This window comes from Ochotona curzoniae, unplaced genomic scaffold (assembly GCF_017591425.1).
Source record: "Ochotona curzoniae isolate NIBS_2020 unplaced genomic scaffold, NIBS_Ocur_1.0 contig_4792, whole genome shotgun sequence".
Taxonomy (NCBI): domain Eukaryota; kingdom Metazoa; phylum Chordata; class Mammalia; order Lagomorpha; family Ochotonidae; genus Ochotona; species Ochotona curzoniae.
In genome coordinates, this window is record NW_024466389.1 from 11,382,703 (window position 1) to 11,408,218 (window position 25,516).

Sequence of the window (25,516 nt, forward strand, 5' to 3'; positions counted from 1 at the left end):
GGAGCCACTTTTCTCACTCTGAGGGAGACGGAGAGACCCTTGCACAAAGAATACAGGCAGGATTGGCAACCTGGTCTGAGAGATGTTCTGGTGACACCCTCCCCAACATCTGCCCTTGAAGACCCAGGCTCTGCTCAGCTCTGCTCTCAGCAGCCGAGGGCTGGCAGGGAACAAGTTGCAAGCAGCAGAGCAGACACATTGGTGGGTTCACCTGAGCCCAGCTGCAGCCAGGGCAGGGGAGCTTTATTCCACAGGACGTGCTGTTTGGGGCTCGGCCTTAGCATCCCACAAGTGAAGGCATAAGACAAGAGTCTAGAGGAAGAACCAGAAGTCTTCAGAGACCAACTGGTCAGTGGAAGACAGAGGGGCTCAGGGCAGAGAATTTACAGGGTGAAACATAGGCCAATGCAGCCTGAGCCACGCAGGGCCTAGAAGTAGTAGTTGGCAGCTTTGGGGACAGCCAGGTTCCAGGCTTGCTCAAAGGCCTCCACAACTTCTGACTTCAGGGGTCCCTCCTTTACGGCTGCAAGGTTCGTCTCCAGCTGCTGCAGGCTGGACATGCCCAGGATGACTGCGTCCCCGTGGGTGCCCTGCAGGGAACCACACACGTCAGCTCACACAGCACAGGGGCTGCAGCCACACTCAGTGCCCAGCCCTGCTTCCCACCTAGCTCTGGGTCCCTGGGCCAGAGAGGACCCCAGGGGCCTGGGCAGCTCTGGCTTTGTCACTCCCTGCCTGTGTCCTTGTCCCTGGGGCCACCTGCTCACCCACACAGACCTTCATCCAGAGCCCAGTTCTGCCACCCAGCAGCTGAGCAAACGTGGCTTAGCTAGTTACCCTCTCTGAGCCTGCGTGTCCTCCACTCTCAGTGTGGTCAAGGGAGTGAGAGATCACACACAGCCCTCAGCGTGCCCTAGTGAGCCTTGATGACACATGAGGGGGAATCACAGAGGTCATGGACACAGGAAGCAGAAGCTAAGGTTGTTAGGGTCACGAGATTTGAAAACGCTTTCAACATATTTCATAATACACATTGTCCATGAACTGCTTGTGGACTCTTGGCATGTGTGGAACTCAGGTTTTATCTAAAGATGTATTTATTCATTTGAAAGTCAGAGTTAGAGAGCGCCATAGAGTTAGAGAGTTTCCACCTGCTGGTTCATTAGCCCACAGGCAGACACTGACCCACAGGCAGACACTGACTGGCTCACCCAGGACAGAGGCAGAGCCTGCCACTGCAGCTGGGTCTCCATGTGGGTACATGGGCACATGTACTGGACCATCTTCTGTCCATTTTCCAGAAGCGTCAGCAGGGAGCATGCTCAGAAGTGGAGCAGCCAAGACTCAGACTGCTGATCATGGGGGAGGCTCTAATTACAGTCCTTGGCTCAGCCCCCTAAGCCTCAATGATGGCTCCTCAAAATCTTTGTTCATATTTCTATGCTTTTTTCAATCAACTTGAAAGGCAGAGCACCTGAAACTCGTTGAGACCTTCCATCGAAAGGGATCTCTGGGAATAAAATAAATGTATTTTTTTAATCTCTGTTCTTCAAAAGTGCTTTTTTTTTTCCACAAAAAAATCACTTTTCATTTGAAAGGCAGATTTACAGAGAAGAGGAAAGACAGATATTCCATTTGCTGCTTCCTTTCTAAGTTGCTACAATGATCAATGTTAAGCCAAAGACAAGAGCCTTGAGTTTCTCCTAAGTCTCTGACACAGAAGACTCATTTTCTCAAGTTTTTGCCAATTTAAATATAAAGGGCGGGATTGGAAGTGGAGCAGCCAGAACACAAACCAGTATCCATATGGGATGCCAATGTTGCAGGCAGTGTCTTAGCCCACTGTATCACCACGTCATCAGGATCCCATCATTTCCTGATATGATTGTTGAGAGACCAGGAGACAGAGAAGAAAAGAGAGACAGAGAGGGCTCCCATTTGGTGCTCCACTGCCCAGAGGCCCACAACAGTCAGAGCTGGGCAGGTATGGCACGAAGATGGAGAGCCACATGAAAGACACTCTGATGCAGGTGGCAGGGGTCAACTACTTCAACCTTCACCAGCTTCCAGAAAGCTGGAGTTACGGCTCAGAGCACAGGGAATGTGTACTCCTTGAGCAAAGACAAGAGGAACCTCGCACAGGGCTGACTCAGAGACAGAGACCAGCTCCCAGGACAGGAGAGACTGATATGATTCCAGCTACTATGATGCTAGCATTGCAATCCCCCTAAAAGCCATGTGCACTTGCCATTCCACATCAGCATCATAGAGCAGCAGGTGCATAAAGACACAGTCAGGGTCAACTTTATGTTTGTAAGCCCGTATTTCAGAACTCAGCACAAGCATGTGACAAAAGAAGCTTCCGGAGAAGACAAAATCTGGCCCCCTCAATTTAGTCAGAAGCCGCATGTCAGGACCACGGGGTTACCTTCAGCTGGGAGTGGTGGTATATCCAGCGAATGGCAGCTGAGGTCATGGTAGGGGCGTTGGATCCATACGCAGCCTGCAGGGCCTTCTGCACCAGGGCGATGCCCTTGAAGTGTTCCTCTTTCCAGTAGCTGGGCAGAGGGGAAAAGTGGCACAGGGTCACACACATGAGAGGGCAAGCCAAACAGCCAACCAGGTAGCTGACCCACTCCACACTTGCTGCATGGAGGAACCTCCCCAGAGGACCCAATAACATCTTTGAGTCATGCACCTGCCCTCATGTGACTGAGCTCAGCCGAGGGAGCTGAGACAGGGCAGAGCCCAGGCCTCCTGCACCTTGAGGCTCAGTTCTTCCCACCAGGAGGTGACTGCTAAGAGCAGATAGGGCCTGTAAGGCCATATGGAACTGAGATGTTGAGTTGGTACAGGCAGGCAGGACCTGCCCTCAGAAAGCAACAGACATCCCCACTGCCAGACAGCAGAACTCACATGTTCTTGAGGACTTCGGCCCATGGACCATTAAAGTAGCGACCCTCAGTCTTTTTTTCATCCTTGTCCTCAAACTTGAACTTGCCAGTCAGCAGCCCACCTGCAGAAAGGGTACCAAACTGATATCCCTGGTCCTTTTCAGAGGCTGCCAGACTTCTCTAGTGGGAGAACCCCAGGAGGGTGGAAGATGTCCCACTACTCGCAGACCCTCTGGCTTCCCACATCCAGGTTCAGCACCCCTCGGGCACTGGTAGTGGCAGAGAAGGGACCAGGCCTGCCCTCTCACCCAGGGGACCTGTGTCCAGGGCATCACATACCGGCCAAAGGGCTGTAGGCATAGAACCTTAATCCAAAGTGCCTGAGACAGGGGAACAGCTCCTTCTCTCCCATCCGGGTGATGGCGCTGTACATGCCCTATGGGGACAGATGCCAGCTATTTACTGAGGAATATCCCAACCATGCCACAGTGATGAGTATCCCTGGGCCGGGTGTTCCACTAATACCCAGAAGGCCTGGGAACCCGAGGACAAGACCCTCCCACTCCAGGGGTTTAGTACAAGGTGCAAGAAGCAGGACCTTCAAGGAAAGAGGCCATCAGTGTGCCCAGGGAGCTGTGCCCAGTGCCCAGCATGCAATCCCAGAGGGACACATCCTGGCTGACTAGGGTGAGGGGCTGAGGGGCTGAGGGAGAGCCTGTGCACTGGGGCTCCTGGGAACCACAGGGAAAGGCTTCCTTGGGAATAGATACCTGGGGGAGCCCTGAGCTCTTCTCCCAGGGACTCAGCACTGTCCCAGGCTGACAGTAAAGCCAGGGAGGAGGGAGGAGCCAGTGCACAGCCAGCACAGAGGGAGGAGCTGCCTGGGTCAGGCTGAGGAGCTGGGATGTCTCCCAGAACTCACCCAGTAGCCACTCAGAGGGTCTGAAACAGCACAGAGTGCTAGGGTTCCTCTGTGGGGATGGGGCCCCAGGTTAAGCAGAGCTGTGGAGCGCTGGCCCTCACCTGGTACACAGTGGGCTGGATCCAGCCATTCTTCTTGCACAGGGTGCAGATCTCAGCCACCTCCCAGGCAGCATAGTTAGAGATGCCCAGCTCCACGAACTTGCCCTGTGGGGAGAGGCTGTGCTAAGAACCCAGTATAGGACAGGGAGCCAGCAAGAGAAGCATAAGGGGCGGTTATGGTGTGCATAGATGTGCACTAAGTCCCACTCAGGGACTGCCCTGATATACTCGCCCACTACTGTCAGGATGAGGAAACGCACAGTCTGTCCTTGGGAGCTGGATTGCCCTCACCTCCTTGTGCAGCTCATTGCAGGCACGCAGCGTCTCCTCTATGGGGGTGTTGTGGTCAGGCATGTGCAGGTAGAAGATGTCCACCCGTGGACACTGCAGCCGCTTCAGTGAAGTCTCCAGCTGATACCGCACACTGTCAGGCTTCAGTGTCTGCCCATTATATGGGAGCGCCTTGGTGGCAATTTTCACTAGGAGGCAACAGACATGGAGGTCAGAGTAATTTGTTACACACTGCCTTGAGTCCAATGCAACAGTGGAAAGACACAGCTGACTGTCCATCCCAGCTCGGCCCTCACAGCTCTGGGACCTAGAGAAGGTTCCCAGGCCTCTCTGAACTCAGTCCGCCCCACCTGCTTCATGACCAGGGAACCGGCTGCACCTGTCACGAGGTGCTGAGGTGTGAGCACCTGCTGAGAGTTTAGGAAGCAGGGCAAGGTAAAATGTACTAAGGGAACCCAGGGCACAGGGGACAAGGACACATGGGAGTTCAGGAGCTTCCTTGGGGTCTGACTCCCAGAGTCCACAGGGAAAGCAAAGGCTGCTGCCACCTGGCAAGTAGAGGGAGCTCGCTCCTCCAGGCAGATGCCAGGGGCAGGAGCACTGGGCATGGGGACCTCTGACCTGGAAGAGATGAGGTTTGGTGACACTCACTGGGGACATTTCCATTCCTCCATCATCCTCCACCCTTTCTGGATCTAACCAAGATGACTGTGACCCAGTGACCCAGCCTCAAGGAGGGAGCAGAAGGATTTGATCAGAACACCAGCATTCAGGAATAGAACCAGCATCAACAATAGGGACCAGATGTGAGTTGTCCTGGGAGGCAGGCAGGGTGTATAGAGGGAGGGTCCCCTGAGATGCAGGTGCCTCAGAGCAGTGGATTCAGGGGTAAGACTCCACCCAGCCATGCCTCTCCAGGGAAGGAGGCCAAGGTGCCAACACACAACACTGCCATTGCTGACACTGCTGAGTTCTCACTGTACCTACCTGGCAGGCCAGGCTAAAGCCACTCCCAGGACTTATACTCAAGGGTGTTTCTACCTGCGCCTTTTGAGCCCACTGAGTCACTTGCCATCTGGAATCAGGCTCCTCCCATAGCCTCACATCTTACTTGGGGAGGGGTGTCACCAGTCCTTCACTCATGAACCCTAAGTCACACATTGCTCCCCTAGCCATGCCAGTCTCAAGCCGTGGCATGGCCCAGCCCTGCTTCAGAACCTCTTCCTTTTGTGCCCACGGTCACCTTCTACCCCCTGGAAGGACAGTATTCCCTTCTCTGACCAGCCTTCTTCATGCCTCTCTGGGATGGAATCCCTGCTGGGCATGCTCAGTGTTGAGCTGGGGGAGAGGGTTGCATCCTGTATCCTCAGACAGAAGCTGACATGAGACCTCCGATGCTGCGCCCTCCCTCCATGCTCTGCAGTGGCCACCATGGCTCCTAGGTGCTCATGGCACTGCCAAACCTACAGGGCACCAGAGCAAAGTCAAGGCCTGTAGAGAGAGCAGTCGAGGGCAGGGAGGAAGCAGATCTATGCCATGTACCTGAAGTGTTAGGAGCTGTGCCAACGCTAGCCAGGTTTGAAGAGCCTGATGTTCCAGGCAACCAACTGTGCCTGGAGCAAGAGACAGCCTTGTACCAGGACCCTGCATGATCAGTACCGAGAACTGGGCTTGGCCCTGGGATTGCCCAGGTATGTTCTGGGTTACCTTTCCAGTGGGGAAGAAAGGGGCAGGGAGGCAGGAGAAGGAATCTTCCTGATGCTCAGGGCAATGCTTCCCTGCGGGCTCGGGGTTCCCAGAGATGCAGCCTGGGCTTGGAGTTCTTGGTGCACAAAGTGGCCAGTGTAGGACTGGCCGGGTTCCTGCGGGACAGGATCAGCAGTGCATGGAGCACGGGACTTCAGGGAGCACAGTTACCTTTGCAGTCACTGCGGCCCAGCCCGAGTCCCAGGCCGCCCAGGATGGTCTCCGACTGGCCGTCGTTGTAGTAGAAAGCCGTGTCGATCTCGTTGTAGCCGCGATCCAGGAAGGCGCGAGTTGATGCAGCACTAGCGGCTTGGTCCATGCGGCGCCCAAATTCCATGGCGCCCAGCACTGTGTTCACGGCCCGGCGTGGTGGCATCGGACAGGACATGGTGGCGGCAGGACTCTGAATGGGAGTGTGTGAATTAGATGCTTCCCAATAGCAATACAAAGTGAAAGCCGCTGCGTCCTTTTAAGGATCCCACAAGACACCTGAGGTCCCGACCAGGGAGATGGAGGCGGTACCGGGGGGAGGTGCAGGACAAGTTGATACCGGGCCTGGGCGGGGAAAGGGTGTGGATATGGCGATTGGCGGAGCTTGAGGACTTGGGCGTGATGAGGAAATGGAGTTGTGGCCAGGGATATTACATCATGAGCAAAGGGAAGCAGAGACAGGCCCATGTAGGCAGAAGGGAGTTTGGGAGGTTTTGGAGAGTCATGGAGAGCAGAGGGGCGAAGAAACACGGGCCTGGCGCCATGGCAAGTGGCCAGATCGGTGACAGGGACAGTCCATGGCACTGTGGAGAGGCACTGCTGAGGGGGTGTTGCGAAAAGTGGGGAAGCAGCCACCCGTGCACCCGCCACAGCACCAATGTCATTTGAATTGGCTCCGCGGTCACGGCTTCCACAGATGACCCACGTTTGGGCCATGCATTCCAGGACAGAGCTGGGTGTCGCTGTCAGTAGTCAACCCAAGGTCAGCCCTTCCTGCCACAGTGCCACTCCTCCTCCCTCCACTTCTGCTTAAACTCTGCCAGGTCCCTGTTTCCCTCCCAAACTCCCATCCACCCTGAGCCCATGCAGGACAGGGTGACCTTGAGTGTGTCAGGCTCACATTGCCACATGACCCTGAAACTCAGGCTGAGTTCCTAAGGAACAGCCTCACTGCTCCAAGGAAGAAGTGAGAACCTCGTGTTGCCCACCCAAGGGACAACACCTTTCTTCTGTTCTTGAACACCCACTCCTTGGTTTGCCTGGCTGAGCCACAGGGACACAGAGCTCCCATCTGCTGGTGCTCTCTGCAAAGGGACTCAACCCACAGGGGTTAGGCGGGCCAAGCCAGAGGCCAGAAGTTCCAGGCTGTTCTGCTACGTGGGTGGCAAGCACTGAAACCCTTGGGCCATCTTCTGCTACTTTCCCTGATGCATTACCAGGGAGCTGCATCATGAAAGCGCACTGTGACCCAAAGCCTGTTACTCACACAGGAGATTCAGGCATTGCAAGCTGTAACTCAGCCACCTGTGCCACACTGTTCTCTACAGTAAGAAAACGATTGTATTTCTTTCAATGGCATATGTATTTGAAAGAGTCAGAGATGGAGAGAGAAGGTTCTTTCAGTCCCTAGTGACATCAAACACAATCAGGAGGCAGGAACTCCATCTTGGCCTCCCACACGGGTGGTAGAGACCCAAGGACTTTCCCATGTTCTGCTCCTTTCCCAGACACAGGAACACAGAGCTGGGTGGGAAAGGGAGCCTCTGGGACTTGAACCTGTGCAACAGGTCACCCACTGTGCCATAATTCAGGCTCATGAACAAATTTTGTAAGCAAGGCAAAGTGGAAGAATTCCTTGAAAACCACACACTCTAGAGGCGATAGGAGAAAGTGCTTAGTCTGGTGGCTGATGTCTGCCTTCCTAGGGAGAAGTCTGGGTTCTGGGCGCGGGTCACTGTCTGCTCCTGCCCAGCACACACCTGCAGAGGCAGCAGTAACGGCCCAGCAGCTCCTGCCGCACATGCTGGACACCTCCGTGATGACCCAGGTGTGGCGATGGTCCTGAGCCAGCCCTGGTCATTGGAGTGATTTGAAGAGTGAACCTGCAGGTGGGAGCTCCCTCTCTCTTCATGTCACTCTCTCTTGTTCTTGCTTGCTCTCTCTCTCCCTGTCTCTCTACAATCATTAAGAGAATATTTAATGAATGAGTAAGTAAAAGCCCAGCTCACAATTGTTCATTTTTTGTACATGGTTGAAATGTGATTTTGATTCAGAAGGAAACTTAAAGAATGGAAATACGGGGTGGGAGACTTACAACACAATCTTCAATGGAGCAACATCTCACTGGCAAAGGAGCTCAAAGGGCGTGCACTGTCAGTATCAGTGTGGTCAAGTCAAAGCCCAGGGCAATGTAAATGCCTACAGTGTCTAAGTGCCAACATCTGCACCCAGAAATGTTGTGACTCCAGACACCTGCAATCCATTATAGCAGTAGGTCTTGGTTACTGCACTTTGGGCATCTTTGCAAGGCATGTTGCTTTAGGAGTCTCCTTTTGAACTGCAATGATTCTCTCTGATAATTTGGTATGGAACATTCAACAAAAAAATTATGCAAAACACCAACACTTCAAACTGGTTGGAAGGGTTGTTGTAGAACCCCATAACTAGGTCTGCACTCCTGAAACAGAGAAAACCAACTCTGACATCAGGGAGGTGGAAGTAGTCATTTATTCCAAGTGCAGAGCAAGGAGCTGGGCAGCTGTTACCTGATTCCCATGCTCTCCATGGAGTTACAGGTGAATGTTCTTATATAGCAATATTAGGGTTGAGGGGCCCAGTGAGATGGCCTAGTGGCTAAATCCTCACCTTGTATGCGCCAGGATCCCATATGGGCACCGGTTTATGTCCCAGCTACTCCACTTCCCACCCCTGCCTGTGACCTGGGAAAACAGTCAAAGATGGCCCAAAGCCTTGGGACCCTGCACCCACATATGAGACCAAGAAGAAGTCCCTGGCTCCTGGCTTTGGATCAGCTCAGTTCTAGCTGTTGGGCCATTTAGGGAGTGAATCAGCAGACAGAAAATCTTTGTCTCTCCTTCTCTCTGTAGATCTACCTTTTCAATTAAAACAACAAAAAAATCTGGCCTGAAAAGTGCACAATCAGCTCCTGTCCAAGTTCTTGGTTGGTCTCTAGCGCACAGGACCTTCCTATGATTGATTAGTGATGCTTTTATCTTGAAGGAATTTATAATGGCCACGTGGGCTCCGGTTGGTCTGGGGTTACGTGAATGTAACAGCTATGTTCAACCCAGTCCTGGAATTCCCCTACCCAAGTCACTCCAGGGCAGTACTAACCATTGATGTTCTTATCCATTCCAGGAACAAATGACTCCCTGAGTCCAGGGATTTGAAGCCTGTTGGTCACCTGGATCACTGCCTGAAGTCAGTGAATTCTGTTTTGATGAAGGTAAGCAAGGACAGCTGGTGCTAAGGTAGACAGGAGGCTGGGTCATACTTCTACATAATGGGGACTCAGTTCCAAATGTCCAGCTGTGCATGTGCTGTCCTCAAACCTGAGAAGGCCAGGCCTTGTCCTTTGCTACTGAAGGCTACAAGCCAATGGAGTTGTTCTGACAGAACTCGTGGCACATGCTTGGGACCTGCCTTGGGCCCTGCCTAACAGCTTCGTGTGGGCTCAGGCTCGCTTCTCACTCTACACCTGCCCACTCTCGTCCTGAGTCCTTGGAGGCAATGAGAGAGTTACCCCTGAGAGTCAGCATCGTGAGGTGGAAAGCAGAGTGAGAGCCCAGGTGTTTTACCTGATGTGGCAGCCTAGTGGTTAAAGTCCTTGCCTGTCACATGCCAGGATCCCACATGGGCACCAATTCATGTCCTGTAGGCTCTGCTTCCCTTCCAGCTCCCTGCTTATGGCCTGGGAAAGCAGCTGAGGATGGCCCAACACCATGGGATCCTGCATCCATGTGGGAGACTCTGAGAGGCACCTGGCTCCTCGCTTTGAATCAGCTCAGCTCTAACCCTTGCAGCCACTTGCGGAGTGAATCGTTGACAGAAGATCTTCCTCTCGGTCTCTCCTCCTCTCTGTGTATGTGGCATTCTAATACATTGAATAATAAATCTTTAGAAGTAACAAGAGTCCAGGTGTCATGTAGGAGGGAGAGGGGCAGTAGAGGAGGCAGGATCAGGCCAGCACAGGGAAAGGGATAACGCTGAACGTCAGGGGAGAGAGGACTGCAGCAAGCTAGGACATCCCTCAGGTTGCAATAGCCCCACAGCTGACTGCTGTTATTTGAAGATGATATTATTTGCAAAAACAGCTCATGCACCTGCTCCCTAAGCTGGGGACAAAGCACCATCAGGCCCAGCCACTTCTGAGTGATCCAGGCTGATGCAATGGCCCCAGTGTCCTCCTTTGTTACTCTAAAGGTTCCCTGCTTTCCTTAAGAGGTCACAGAGCCTGTGCAGGGAGGTCTCCATAACAATTGGCAAATACTGCTTGAGGTGGGTTAAGCCTCAGCCTGTAAGTCAGGATCTCATAAAAACACTGCTCCACGTCCAGTGCTCTTCATGAGCTTAGGACAGCAGAGGGATGGACTGTGACGAGATGGACAGCAGAGGAGATGGGTCACTCACCCCACGTGGGCCCTCTGATGGGATTCTGGACTCCTGGTTTGGCCTGACCTACCCTGACCATTGCAGCAGTTTGGAACATGACCCTGTGAATGGTGGTATTTCCATCTCTCTCTCTCCATTTTTAGAAAATAATTTTTTTAAAAGTGCTGCTTATAATTGTGGATTGTGAGGAGTTCTGTTGACACATAGTAGGGTTTTATTTTTAATACATTTATTAATTTTTTATTTTGAGTTTTATATATCAGAAAGAGTTATAGATACAGAAGTCAATGTCCTATTTGCTAACTAACTCCACACAGGCCCACACTCGGCAGGGCTGACCAGACCACGACCCAGGCAGGGACTCAGTCCTGGTGCCACTTGACTGGCAGGAAGCCAGCTATGTAAACTCACTCAAGCTCATGCCACTGTTTTCTCCACAGAATGTATTTGAGAGCATTCTAATATTTTATTTATTTATTTGTTTGCTTATTTCTTTTACTGGAAAGTGATATTTACAGAGAGAAGGAGAGACAGAGAGAATGATCTACCATCTGCCGGTTCACTCCCCAAGTGGCTCCAATGCCTGGAGCTGAGCCAATTCGAAGCCAAGGGTCAGGAGTTTCTTCTGGGTCTCCCACACAGGTGCAGGGTCCCAAAGCCTGTTGTCCTGGCCACAAGCAGAGAGCTGGATTGAAAGTAGAACAGCCAGGACTAAAACCGCCACCCATACGGGATCCTGGCACATGCAAGCAAAGAATTCTGCCACTAGGCCACCACGCCGGGCCCAGTTTGGAAGCATTCTTATCATAACTGTAGAAACTCTGTACTCAGCAGCAATCACTATGTGGATCCTTAGAGCCCCACCCCATCCTGTTTAACCATTCATCTGCCATCTGTGGCCGTGGGCTTGTTTTGCAGACAATTCAGACATGGATTCTTCTAGTATGAATGACTCATGGTATTACATTAGGATGTAATTATAAAATATATAAATACATAAATAATTCCCATGAAAATGAGGCTGTGTTGTAATAATTTGCTAGTTGTGCTGAGTAGATCTCTTTTGCGTGTGAGGATTGATTTTTTACACACATTATCCCGTAGGGTGTTTGGCTCATTTATCAGCTTTTGATCAAGCTCCCTCCTAATGCACATGGGAGCACAGTGGATGAAGATCCAAGGGCTTGGGTCCCCATCACCCATTCATGCATCCTGCCATCCACCTCCCTCCACGGACACCAGATCACGGGGCTGTCTTCGCTTGGACTGTGGACCTGCAAAACCCTGAGCTGAGATGAACTTTCTCCCTTCGTTAGCTTCTCCCAGTTGACGCAGGGCAAGTAATGAAGAGCTGATAAGTGCAACCATCAGGGAAGGTTGGGAGAAAATATTTGCAAATCACCTATCGTCTAAGGAAAATATGTCTAGGATATGGCATGGGCTCTTGTCACTGGATAAACATAGACACACCTGAGCAATGGACTGGGCAGAGGACAGGAATAACCCTTTCTCCAAGAAGATACACAGATGACAAAGAGCACAGGAAATCACTCCACAGCACTGCTCAGAGGGGAATCGCTAAATCACAGTGACTCAGCAGATAAGAGCCAATGAAACCACAACTCTTAGGTTGACTGTGAAAGGGAAGGATTTGCAAAACGTATAACCTTCAGTGTGTGGTGCTTGAAAGAGAACTGGAAGAGCCATCTGGAAAGCAGGCTGGCAGCCCCTCAGAAGTTCACATAGAGGCATGGGCACTTCCAGGCACTGAATGTCTGTACCACAGTCAGAGAATTGAAGCCTGTGTCCTCACCAAAGCTTGTCCATGGATCTTCAGAGCAGCATCACTCATAACAGCGAGAAAGTGGGAACAGCCCCCAGTGTCAACCAAGAGAGCAATGGATAAGCCACGTGGAGCACAGAGTCACACATGCTGACACTCTGCAGCCACAGGAGGATGCAGGATGGGACATCTGCAGCGTGCAGGGGACTCAAGGAACCCCAAGTGGATGAGGCAAGTGATTCGGACTGTAGGATTCCATTTCTATGAATTGTCTGCAAGGCAAGCCCATTGCCAACCGAGGGGAGATTAATAGTTGACCTGCACAGGGAGGGGCTATGGAGAAGCCAGATACCGAGGGTTGTTGAGTACAAGTTTCCTTTAGGGGGTGGTAAGGATGCTCTCAAATGAATGGTGGTGGTTGCACAACTGCATACACTGAAGCCTTTTGACTTATAGACCTTATTTTTTTAATGAAAACTTTTATTTTTATATTGTTAACGTCATTGATAGGGATCTGTGCCTATTTGGACCTCTGACCAGGGTGGAGAGGCTCAGGTATGGCGGAAGGTATGTGGGACAAATGTTTCCCTTTTGTTGTTTGTGCTGTGTCTGCAGTGGGGGAAGAGAAGGGGACTACTGTTTGCTGTGCAACTCCGTCAGCACCCAGGGATGAAGGATGGTCATGGGATGACACCTGAGAGGTTCTGATGTGGAGAAGAATGTAACGAAGGAGTTACTTGACAGGTTTGATCGCTCTGAGAGATTGTTAGCTTCATTGCACCAGGATTGAGAAAATTGAAGGTCCACTTGGTGCATCCACAGACCCAGATGCATGTTGCAAAGCTTGGCTAGGAGAGTTGTCCAGCCTGTTGTGCCTTCCATCCTCGGACGTGGCACTCAGCATCCTCTGCTGGCCTACATGAGCTGGCTGTCTTGTCCTTTTCGTGTATCTGAGCATGCTGTCTGCTGTCCACTGCACAGGCATCAACAGCAGAGGAGGCCCGGGCCTGACACATGCACTCCTAGTTTGGACGACACACATCGTCATTTTCCCGTGAGCAGATTGTGAGTCCAGTGATCTAGTTGGGAGTCCCCCAAGAAACCTCACCTGAGGTGACCTCAGACTTGACTCCTGTGTGTGTCAGCCAGTGCAGGGTCAGGTTTGGTGTGTCACTCACCTGCACCGTTCAATACATGCACTAGATGCAGCTGCTTTGTCACTTCCTCCCCAGCCCCATCTCTCATGTGCACTATTGGTGGTGCTGCAGCCCAGCCCAGCCCAGCCCACCTCAGGCCCAATACTCACTGACACCAGTGGGTGCCACAGCCTAGTCAGGATGACCTCCAATTGTCCCTAATGGCCCTGTCCAAGCCGGCAAGAGCTGTATAGCCCAGGCTAGCCTGTCCCACATCCCATCTGGCTGTCCTGTACATCCAGCTCACCCAACCTGCCTGCAGACCTGGATCACATGTATGCTGACAGATGTTGCCACCTTGAACAGTTTGGGTCACCCCAACATTGCTTTCTTACTTACCAACTGGACCTCCAGCCCAGTATGGGTGTTTCCACAACCTGAACCCAGCCCCGGATCTTGCACCTGCCAGGGGATGGGGCTGTCCAGCCTGACATGACTCATATCCAGTACTGGCACTTGCTAAAGTGTACTGCAGCCCAGCCTAGCTGATCCACACCCATTCTGACTCTCACTCCAACTGACAGCAGCCTAGCCCAGTCTGGCCTGCCCCACGCCTTGCCCACAAGCAGACTGGTTTGCCCCCAGTCCCACTTTTCACACTCACCTGTGGAAGCAGTGGCCCAGCAGTAGAATCCTGGAAATTCAACTACCAGGCCCACTCCCAGCCCTGGATCTCACATATGCCAATGGGTGCATGGCATAATCTTCCCTCAGTCCTGGTTTTGCATGTGCCAGCGGGTGCTGCAGCCTGGCCCCACCTGGCCTCCTCTCTGCCTGCAAGTTGGTCCAGCCTAGCTTAGCCCATCACCTCTGCCAGCTCTCGCAGCAGTCTCACAGAGGCAAGCCCACAAGTCCCTTGCAGAATCTGCCCTCAGAAGCACTCACATTCCAGTGGGTGCTGTGGCCCAGCCCGGCCTGGCCCACCTTCTGCTCTGACACCACCGGGTGGGTACTGTGGGTCTAGCCCAGCCAGGCATCCCTCAAGCCCCAGCTTTTGCATGCACCAACAGGCAACGGGCTCTGCTACTTAGCCCAGCCCAGGTCTCCCAGGCGCCTTGGTCTGACCCAGACATGCTCTGTGGTTTTCCTCTCTAAGCCACTACATCTCAGCTCCTCTACCTACCTGCAAGTACAGTGACCCTGTGCATGGAAATCTTCTAAAATTATTCCTCTCCTGTCAAACATCTCATCTGCTCCCACTCCATGTCCCCAGATCCTCTTCTCTGGGCAAACTATGTTTCCCACATAACCCCACATACCTTTTAAAAATGCAGATTAGGCAACCATGCTGGCACACTGGTATAGCTAACAGAAACCTGGCATTAACTAGGTCCAGAATGCCTGCCAGTGATTGGCTGCTTTTCTCCCAGCAGTGCAACTCTTGCCTAGGGACAAGGCAGTCAGGCAGTTGCAGACAGCTGGGGACTGTTCATTTTAAATTGTTGAAACAAAGGGTAAAAGAAGCTCAGTAAAGCTGTTTTTATTTCTTCATTTTTTAATAACAAAGAATTGTGAATTTTATTGAGCTATGTCTTATTTATTCATTTAAACATTTATTTATTTGGAAAAGACACTGGCAGAGAAGAAGAGAACATCTTCCATCTCATGGCTTAGTCCCCAAATGGCCACAACACGAAGGGCTGGACCAGCCTGATACCAGACCCAGGTAGGTGCTCCCTCCTGGTCGTCCACAAGGATGACAGGGTCCCGAGGACACTGCTTATCATCTGCTGCTTTCCCAGACCCATGGCAGGATGCTGAATCTGAAGTGGAGTGGAGAGAACTCAAACTAGCACTCCAATACGGGAGGGTGGTGTCACAAGCTATGTGGTTGTTTGTAAGAACACAATTTATTGAATTTGCGAATAAAGTTAAAATTTCCTTCTGGATGCCTGTTTCCAGTGAGGACTTCCTGGTTGTGGAAAGTAGGGGAGGCCCGTATTAATGTTCATACTCGGATCCATCGTCGTCTTGACTGATCTGGAAATAACTTAGTTCCTAGGTCTCCTTGTCAGACGCAACCACTCAGAGCCCACCAGGAAGGTTGTTCTCAGGGTATTTGTCGGCAAAGTATTTCAAATACATTTTCAAGAACTGTTTGTCAGAAACAACTATGCTTTCATTCTTGAAGCATTCAATGTGAACATCATGGCTGAGATTTCCAGTTTTCCCATTGACTTGAACCTTCTCCCAGGGAAATGATTCAAAATCGCCAGAATTAAAGATTCCATCTTCCGTAGGATGAATGAAGTCCAAATTAAGCCTCCAGGTGGACTGTCTTGGCGTTTGTCTTTCTGCGGCGCCTTCTTGGAAGGCCACGGAGGAGCACGGACAAGCTGTGGTTTAACACACGGTACCGCAGCTGGTAGAAAACAGAAAGGAGACAACTTTTAGTTCATGACTCTTTGTGGGCAGTGTTAGGCGGGAAGGCCAATCTCCTTCCTGGTGGGGAAGCATGATCTTAAAGCCAGAGCGTTGAACCCCCTAAAGATGTCTTCGCTCACGTGTCCTGTGCCTGATGCAGGGTATTAGTTAGGCTTTGCTGTTTTCTGAAGACTGGTGATTTAGGAAGAAGTGTACTCTGTCTCGCGTTCTGGAGGCTGAGAAGTTCAAACACAGCACCAATGAGCACCTGCTCAGCTTCCTGTGGAGACCTTGTGCTGCTCCAAGCCATGTGGGAGGGGAAAGGGCAGGAGGCCAGTGTGCACCAGACCTCCCATGGGGACCTAACCACACTGAATCAACCTGTTCTCATGGTCACTGACCCTGTCGCAGGAGTCCCGCCCCTCACTCCCTGAGGAGCAGCATCTGTGACCCAGGCCCTCCTAAAGGCCCCTGCACAGCATAGCTGATGTGATCTGATTTCCACAGGATTCTGCCTGGGACAAAGCAGAGCAGGAACTCATGAGCGGGGCAGGAGTGGCACTGAAGGCTGGAGGGTGGGGCTTGGGCCGACCCACTGGCTCAGCTGCACTCTGGCCTGCTGCCCCTGGGGAAGGTGCTGGTTGACATGCCCAGTGTTGCAGAGTCACGTTCTGAATATCTTTCAGCAGCAACAGGAAGGCCAGAGGGTCAGGCTCCATCAGGTGCTGGGAGCAAGTATGCTGCTACCACAGAGATGTTTAGATTGATCAGGCTCCTTTGAACATGATGGAGTGCTCCACCAAAATCATGTATCTTCAGGGCTGAATACTTTTTTTTTTTAAGATTTATTTATTTTTATTACAAAGTCAGATATACAGAGAGGAAGAGAGATAGAGAAGAAGATATTCTGTAAAATGATTCACTCCCCAATTGAGCGCTACTGCCAATGCTGCACCGATCCGGAGCCAGGAGCCAGGAACTTCCCCCAGGTCTCCCATGGAATGCTGGGTCCCAAAGCTTTTGGGCCGTCCTCAACTGCTTTCCCAGGCCACAAGCAGGCAGCTGGATGGGAACTGGATCCACCGGGATTAGAACAGGCGTCCATATGGGATCCCGGCTCATTCAAGGCGAGGACTTTAGCCGCTAGATCACGCCGCCGGGCCCGGGGGCTGAATACTTTAAAATATATATATATATATATATATAAAATATACAAAGATATGTTTTAATTTGAGAGACAGTAATGAGCCCTAGCTGCAGTATACAGGTTAAGCCTCCTCCTCCAGTGTGGGCTAACTGGGGTTCCCAGCCTGACTGTTCCACTTCTGATCTAGCTCCCTGCCAAAGCACCTGGGAGAGAAAGCAGTGAAGATGACCCCAGTGATGGCTGCTGCCTGCGTGTAGGGGCTCATGCTTCTGGCTTTGGTCTGGTCCAATCAGGCCACTGCAAACATTGGGCATGAACCAGTCAGTGGAAGATTCTCTCTTTCTCTTTTGCTCTGTAACTCTACCTTTAAAATCAATTTTAAAAATGATTCATAAAAGGGGCCATTTGTAGGATTACACACTATTCTTCTGCCTGTGTCAGCAGCATTCCATGTGGGCACTGGTTCGAGTCCCCGATGCTCTACTTTGGATTCACCTCCCTCCGTATAGCATGAGAAAGCCATCAAGGATGGTGCGAGTGCTTGGGACCCTGCTCCCACATGGCAGACCTTGAAACTGGCCAGCTCCTGGCTTCTGATCAGCTCAACTCCAGGCACTGTAGCCATTTGAGAATGAACAAGTGGATGGAAGACTCTCTGTCACTTCTTTCCTCACTGAAATATCTGCCTCTCGAATTAAAAATCATAAAAATAAATAAATCATTAAAATTTTTTAAAAAAAAAGAAGAAGAAAGAAAAGAAAATTTTAGAAAGGTCGTAAGGCTGTGCCATGGCTGCTCAGAAGCAAGCCACAGTCCCCATGGAGTTGCCTCTGGAAGTTCTGTGGACACAGTCTTGGCACTGTCCAACCCCCATGTCCACACCAGGAAAGGCAACAGGCTCACAGACAGGAGAGCAGGAATGTGCTATGTGCTCTCAGATGAGGGCGACACATCAGTCTGCCCGCACTGCACACAGCTGGTTGTTGCTGGCAGGGAATGGCATGTGACTGCAGAGTGCCAAGCCCTACGCAGCAGGCAGCCATGCTCACTCTGTGGGTACAGAAGTAAGTCCGGGATGGAACAGTTACCACTCCAGGCACATGCTGTGTCAGCCGGCATGCTGCTTCTGTCTGCTTCTCATCTCTGTTCAGGAAAAAGATGGGACTCCAAAGGGCCTCCCTCGGCCAGGATATCATGCCCATCATCTTCTCTCCCTGGGTTGTTTGCAATTCCCCCAGATCGTTCCATGGATGGTCTAGACAGAGCTAGAAGCAGAAGGGGCAGGTGCTTGGCAAAGCGGCAAGAGGCCCCCCCTAGGATGCCTACAGCCTATGTCCCGGGGACTGGGTTCAACCCCTTGCTCTGCTCCAGATTCTGGCTTCCTGCTAACCCACATCCTGGGAGATAGCAGGATAGAAGTGAACAGGGTCTTTCACCCTCATGAGAGCCCTGGATTAAGGAAGCAGCCCCTGGTCATGGCCTGGCCCTGCCCCAGCTCTGGGGACATCTGGAGAATGGATCAGCAAATGGGAAATGGATCTCTGTCTGGCTGCTTCTCTGCCTTTCAAAGAAGCATAAATAAACATAGAAACATAATTTGTTTTAAAAGAAAACCACTTTGCAAATACTGAATGCCAACAGAAAACCTGGCATTTCATCATCATGAAACAGCACATTCTTGTGATTGGTGTCATAGAAGGAAGTGCTGCCGGTGGGGTCACTCACGGACACCTGGGCCAAAGTGGGCAGGTCCTGGGTGATAACTAAAGCCGTAGCCGACAAGTGGCGTTTAGGTGGGGCTCTTTGGGCAGGCTCCAAGAACAGGCCCCAACTTCTATAGAAGCAATGATTGGCTCATATCCTCCCAGCACAAAGGAATCAAATTCCGGAAGTTTGAGGGCAGCACATTCTATAGCTGGAAATTCTATTACTCATTCTGTACAAAGTTATCAGAGAAATGTTGAAATTCGAAAGGTGCCTCCTATAGCAAGGAAGTTTTATAAAGTGGTCCAAGCAACAGTAAATCATGGTGTAGTTTTGTGTATCTGTAGGCCTTTTCTTTATTCCAGGGCCCTGTGTGGTTGGCAGTGCCATGAGCACCCAGGAGCCATGGTGGCCCTGCACTGCATGGGTGGGAAGCAACGTCTCTTTCCTCTTCTGCCAGTGTCTGCTTAAGCTACAGGATGCAAACCCCTCCTCCAGCGCAGCACTGAGCATTTCCGGCAGGGAACCTGTCCCTGGAGGCATGAAACAGGCTGCTCACAGAAAGGAACACTGTCTTCCCATGGGTTAGTAGGTGGCCACGGAGTGCAAAGGATGTGGTGCTCTAGGCAGGGCTGGGGTGTGACTTGGCTCGAGACTGGCATGGCTGTGGGAACTGCTGGTCCTGTAAGAAGCACTTGGAAGGGGCCTGGCACAGTACCTAGCAGCTTGAGTCCTCACTTTGCATGTGCCAGGAACCCATATGAGCGCCGGTTCTAATTCCGGCAGCCCTACTTCGCATCCAGATCCCTGCCTGTGGCCTGGGAAAGCAGTCAAGGACAGCCTGAAGACTTGGCATGCTGCACCTGTTTGAGAGACCCAGAAGTCTCTGGGGTATTGATTTCGGATTGGTGCAGCTCTGACCGTGCAGCCGATAGGGGAGTGAATTGTTGGATGGAAGATCTCCATATTTGTCTTTCTTACTATTTCTATATCTGAGTTTCCAATAAAAATAACAAATGAATCTTCAAAAAAAGAAAAAAAAACTAAACAGAAAGACATAGACAGTTGGAAATGCCCGTGGGTATCATAAGCCCTGGGAGTGGTGCAGCCCGGCCTGGCAGGTGCAGTGAGAACTCTGCAGTGTCAGCAATGTCAATGTTGTGTGTTGGCACCTTAACCTCCTTCCCTGGGGAGGCATAGCCGGGTGGAGTCTTACCCCTGAATCCACTGCTCTGAGGCACCTGCATCTCAGGGGACCCTCCCTCTACACACCCTGCCTGCCTCCCAGGACAACTCACATCTGGTCCCTATTGTTGATGCTGATTCTTTTCCTGAAGTTGCTGGTGTTCTGATCAAATTCTCCTGCTCCCTCCTTGAGGCTGGGTCACTGGGCCACAGTCGTCTTGGTTAGATCCAGAGAGGGTGGAAGATGATGGAGGAATGGGAATGTCTCTGGTGTGTGTCACCAAATCTAATCTCTTCCAGGTCAGAGGTCCCCATGGCCAGTGCTCCTGCCCCTGACATCTGCCTGGCACACTGGCTCTGGAGCTAGCTTCCTCCACTTGCCAGGTGGCAGCAGCCTCTGCCTTCCCTGTGGACTCTCGGAGTCAGACTCCAAGGAAACTCCAGAGGCTCCTATGTGTCCTCGTCTTCCTCTGCCCTAGGCTCCCTAAGTTTCTTGTGCCCTGTCCTGCTTCCTAAGCTCTCAGCAGGTGCTCATTCCTTAGCACCTCGTGACAGGTGCAGCCTGTTCCCCAGCCATGGTACAGGTGGGAGGACTGAGGTTCAGAGAGACCCAGGAACCTTCTCCAAGTCCCAGAGCTGCGAGAGCAGAATGGGATGGGCAGTCAGCTGTGTCTCTTCGGTATTGTCTGAACGCAGGGCAGTGTGTGATGGTTTAGTCTGACCACCATGTCTGTTGTCTCCTAGTGAAAATTGCTACAAAGGCCTACCCAATTGGTGAGCAGACATTCAAGCCTGAGAGTGTGCGGAACCAGCTGGAGACTACGCTGAAGCAGCTGTAGTGCTTCTAATTGTCTGGACCTCTTCTACTTGCACTTGCCTGATCACAGCACGCCCAGTGAAGAGACCCTGCATATCTGCTATGAGCTGCACAAGGAGGTGAGGGCTACATAACCCCCTCTGTCCCAAAGGTGTCCTTTGTCTCCTCTCATACGAATACCAGCAAGTGAGTGTACCATGGCAGTCCTGGGCAGCCTGTGAGGCACATTGTACCACCCTGAAGCCTCACCCTGGCTCCTCTTCCTGGTTCCCATCTGAGACTGAACACAGCCTCTACCCACAGAGGAATTTCGTGGAGCTGTGCACTCCAACTAAACCGCCTGGCTGGTGACTGAAATCTGTACCTTGTGCAAGAAGAATGGCTGGATCCAGCCCACTGTGTACCAGGTGAGGGCCAGTGCTCCACAGCTCTGCTTAACCATGGTCCCCATGCACCACAGAGGGCCCCTAGCACTCTGTGCTGTTTCAGACCTTCTGAGTGGCTACTGGGTGAGGTCTGGCAGACATCCCAGCTCCTCAGCCTGACCCAGGCAGCTCCTCCCTCTGTGCTGGCTGTGCACTGGCCCCTGCTTCCTCCCTGGCTTTGCCTGTCAGCCTGGTATAGTGCTGAGTCCCTGGGAGAAGAGCTCAGGGCTCCCCCAGGTGGCTGTTCCCCAGGAAGCCTTTCCCTGTGGTTCCCAGGAGCCCCAGTGCACAGGCTCTCCCTCACTTCTTCCTCTCCCATTCGGCCAGGATGTGCCCCCCTGGGTTGCAGGCTGGGCACAGGGCACAGCTCCCTGGGACACACCAATGGCCTCTTTCTAATGACATGTTTAGTTTTGTTTTTGAATTTATTTGCTCTTATTTCAAAAGGAGACTTACAGAGAGGAGGGGAGAGGTGAGGGGAGGAGAGGAGAGGGGAGAGAAGGGGAGGGGAGGGGAGGGGAGACCAGACCAGGGGAAGGGATGGGAGGGGAGGGGAGAGGAGGGGGGAGGGGAAAGGAGAGGGGAGGGGAGGGGAGGAAGGGGAGGGGAAGGAAGGGGAGATGAGTAGAGAGGGGAGGAGAGGGGAGGAGAGGAGGAGGGGGGAGAGGAGAGGTGAGGTTACTGCTTTCACCTGTTCATTCCTCAACTGGCCACAATGCCTGGAGCTGGGCCAATCTCAAGCTGAGAACCCGGAGCTTCCTCCAGGTCTCCCACGCTAGTGCATTGCCCCAAGGACGTGGCCATACTCTTCCCCAAGCCAACCTGCTTTCCTCTGTCATAGGCACAGAGCCAGATGGAAGTGGACTTGTTGGGAATAGCACCAGCACCCTTATGGGATGTCAGCCCTTCAGGTGCAAAATAAGACTGCTGAGCTTCCACATTCATCCTGACCATCCTTTACTTTTCTTTCTTTTCTAAGGCTTGTTTATTTTATTGGAGAGTCAGGTTTAGAGACAGTTAGAAAGAGCTTCCGTCCACTGATTCACTCTCTAAGTGGCCACAACTGCTGGAGCTGAGCCAATCTGTAGCCAGGAGCCAGGAGAGGCTTATTGCTGGTCTGTCAAGTGGGAACAGGGTCCCAAAGCTTTGGGCAATCATGTTCTGCTCTCCCAGGCCAAAACAGGGGATTTGGAGGGAAGTAGAGCAGCCAGGGTACAAACTGGTGCTCATGCGGGATCCCGGTGCGTGCAAGGCAAGGACTTGAGGTCAGCTGCCCCACCCTAACTCCCAGCTCTCAGTGTCAAGATTCAATGGAAGCAACAGCCTATCAGAAGAGTCCCTGAAGCTCCCCTCCCAGCTCAGACTGCAATTTGGTCTTGCATGGCTGGCCTATAGTAGGCATTTACTGGCAGATGTAACAGCCTAGCTCAGATTGGGCAACTCCTAGCCTTGACACTCATGTGAACTGGAAGGTGTTGAGGCTCAACCTGCCCTGGCCAGCACCCCATTCTGGCTCTCACTCATGCCAATATTGCTGTGTACTGGCCCAGCCCAGTCTGCCCTCAGTCCTGACCCTATGTATGCTGATGGGTTCTGCAACCCAGCCTGGCCTGGGCTGTTCTCAGCTTTGGCTCTTATGCTCACCAATGGGAGCTGTGGCCTATCAGGGGTGTTCTCCAAGTTTGTCTACTATGTTCACTTCCAGCCCCAGATTTCATGTGTGCTGGTGTGTGCTGGTCGGTGCTGTGGCCCAGCCTAACATGGCCTGAGTCCAGTCCTGGCATTCACCAGTGGGTGTTATGGACTAGCCTAGCCCAGCCCAGCCTTGCCTTGCCCAACCCCAGACCTGGCTCTCATGTGATATGTTCCATGCTGCAGCCTAGTCTGCCGATCCAACACCAATTCTAGCTCTCATGGGCACAAGCAGGCACTGGGGCCTACTCTAGCCTACCTGTCCCTAATCCAGCCTAGGGGATGCAGCAGCCTAGCCCAGCCTGGCCCACCTCCAGTCCTCATGTGAAGTGGCACATATTGCAGTCAGTCCCATATGGCATGGTCTTCACCCTCTCATGGCTCTTGCTTGTGTCAGTGTGTGCTGTGAACTGGCATAGCCCAGACTACCCCCAGACCTGGCCCACACATTCTGATGGGTGTTACAACACACCCTGGTCTGGCCTGCCCCCAGCCTTGGCTCTCCCCACTCAGCAGTGGGACTGCAGCATAGCATGGGTGTTTCCCAAAGTTCTCACACTAGGTCTGCTCCCAGCCCTGGATCTTGTACATGCCATTGGGTGCCCAAGGCTTATGTGTATGTCTGTCAGGCTATACTACCCACATGTGCAGGTGCCTTGGCCTGACACAGGCATGCATTCTGGTTTCCCTCTTCTACATTATTCTTAGATCCCTTGCACACCTGTGAGTGCAGTGGCCTGTTGCGGTGGAACCCTGACAGTCACTCCTTCCCTGTCAATTCTCAGTGGTCCCCACTCCAGCACATCCTTAGATCCCCTTCCCCAAGGAATCTGCAGTCTCCATGCCCAGGGATAGCCTTTGGTGTGCTTGGGGGCCAGGATAGCTTCTCCAGCCTGACATCCACCACTTTTCCTGCATATTTTTAGGAAGATAGAATATGCAATTATACTGGCACACTGGTGTAGTTAACACAGAGGAAACACATCTAGAGTGACTGCCAGCTATTGAATGTTTTTCTCCCAGAAGTGTAACTCTTGCTTAGTACAAGGCAACCTTGGCAGTAGCTTAGAGCTGAGGGAGCCATCTCTCGAAATGATGGTGTAGGGCCTCACTTGGGAATCCAGCTCCAACCAGGAATTGAAGTCTGTCTGAGCTCAAAGGACTACCATGGGGTCGGTCAAGGGAAGCATGCTGCAGGCTAAATGTCTCGCTTATTAGGGCTGCCTTTGGCATAGCAGATGAAGCTGCTACCTGTGTCCCCGGCATTCCATATGGGCTCCAGTGCAAGCCCTGGCTGCTCCACTTCTGATTCAGTTCCCTGCTAATGTGCCTGGGAAAGAAGCAGAAGACAGCTCAAGTGTTTGAGCCCCTTCACATTTGCATGAGACCCAGAAGAAGCTTCAGACTCCTTGCTGTGGATTAACTTACTTCCAGCCATTTGGGGGTTGATCCAGCAGGACAAAAGACCTATCTCTCTCTTCAACTCTGCCTTTTAAATAAGTAAGCAAATCTTTTTTTCAATTTTTCCTCTTTATGGGAAGATGTTGCTCTGGTCTCTGTGAAACAGACAGAGGTGTCCCGAGGGCAGTGGTGTACCACAGCTGCTGGCCAGCAAGGCTCCACGGTTGAGTGGCTGAACATGATGAAGTTGCCCCTAAATCTGAAGTTAACAGTTAATGATTGGGGCTGGTTCAAGGCAGAGCAGGTTGTCACCACCTTTAAACTCAGCATCCACCCTTGAAGACGGGATGTGTTCTACCTCTGATTCTAGTCCAACTCTCTGCTAATACGCCGGGAAACCAGCACAAGATGGCTTAGGTTGGTGGGTCCCTGGAACCCACATGGGAGACCCAGATGGATTTTGCCTCCTTGCCTCGACCTGGCCCATGGTTGACCACTGTAGTCATTGTAGCAAGGAAGCAGCCCAGAACTATTCTCTCTGTGTCACTACCTCTTAACGTAACTCTGCCTTTCAAGTGAACAAAATACACACTAAAAAACTAAAAGCAGCTAATGGATTGAAGCAAATGGATGCTGGGTTAATGATGGAGGGTTGACTCAGTTGTGACACTGGGGAAGCGGGTCTTGTCTCACACTGAGGTGTGTCATTGTGTTCCTTGAAAGGGTTGATGACATATGTAGAGTTCAGCCCACCTCCTCTCACTCCATTAACTGCTAATGACAGACTATGCAGCTGAAACATCTGCTTAGGGTCCCATTGATCTAACTTTATTGTTTACTTTGGCTTCTGCTGTGTTATCTAAGAAACCACCATCCAGGGCCCAGAGTGGTAGCCTAGTCCTAGTCTTAGTCCTCACCTTGCACTCACCAGGATCCCATATGGGCACCTGTTTGTATCCCAGCTGCTCCACTTCCCATCCAGCTCTCTGCTTGTGACCTGGGAAAGCAGAACAGGATGCCCCAAAGCCTTGGGATCTTGCACCTGTTTGGGAGACCCTCAAGATGCTCCTGGCTTCAGATTGGCTCAGCTCTGACGTTGCAGCCACTTGGGGAATGAACCAGAAAATGGAAGATTTCTCTCTGTGTCTTTCCCTCTCTCTATAAATCTGTCTTTCCAACAAAAATAAAATCTTTTAAAAAGGAAATCACTACCTAGCCCAAGGTC

The 25,516-nt window shown here is 51.9% G+C and overlaps 1 protein-coding gene and 1 pseudogene across 1 annotated transcript; both read right to left on the reverse strand.

The window, feature by feature from the left end:
• Nucleotides 1-202: 202 nt before the first annotated feature.
• On the reverse strand, nt 203-6,342 carry LOC121161553 (aflatoxin B1 aldehyde reductase member 3-like). The gene is made up of 7 exons (XM_040988001.1): nt 6,126-6,342; nt 4,209-4,396; nt 3,918-4,022; nt 3,234-3,330; nt 2,917-3,016; nt 2,429-2,558; nt 203-590 (listed from the first exon to the last, which is right to left on the reverse strand). The coding sequence occupies exons 1-7, from the start codon at nt 6,340-6,342 to the stop codon at nt 429-431; spliced, it is 999 nt and encodes a 332-aa protein (XP_040843935.1). The 3' UTR covers nt 203-428.
• Nucleotides 6,343-15,497: 9,155 nt separating this feature from the next.
• Nucleotides 15,498-21,215, reverse strand: LOC121161317 (annotated as a pseudogene).
• Nucleotides 21,216-25,516: the final 4,301 nt, after the last annotated feature.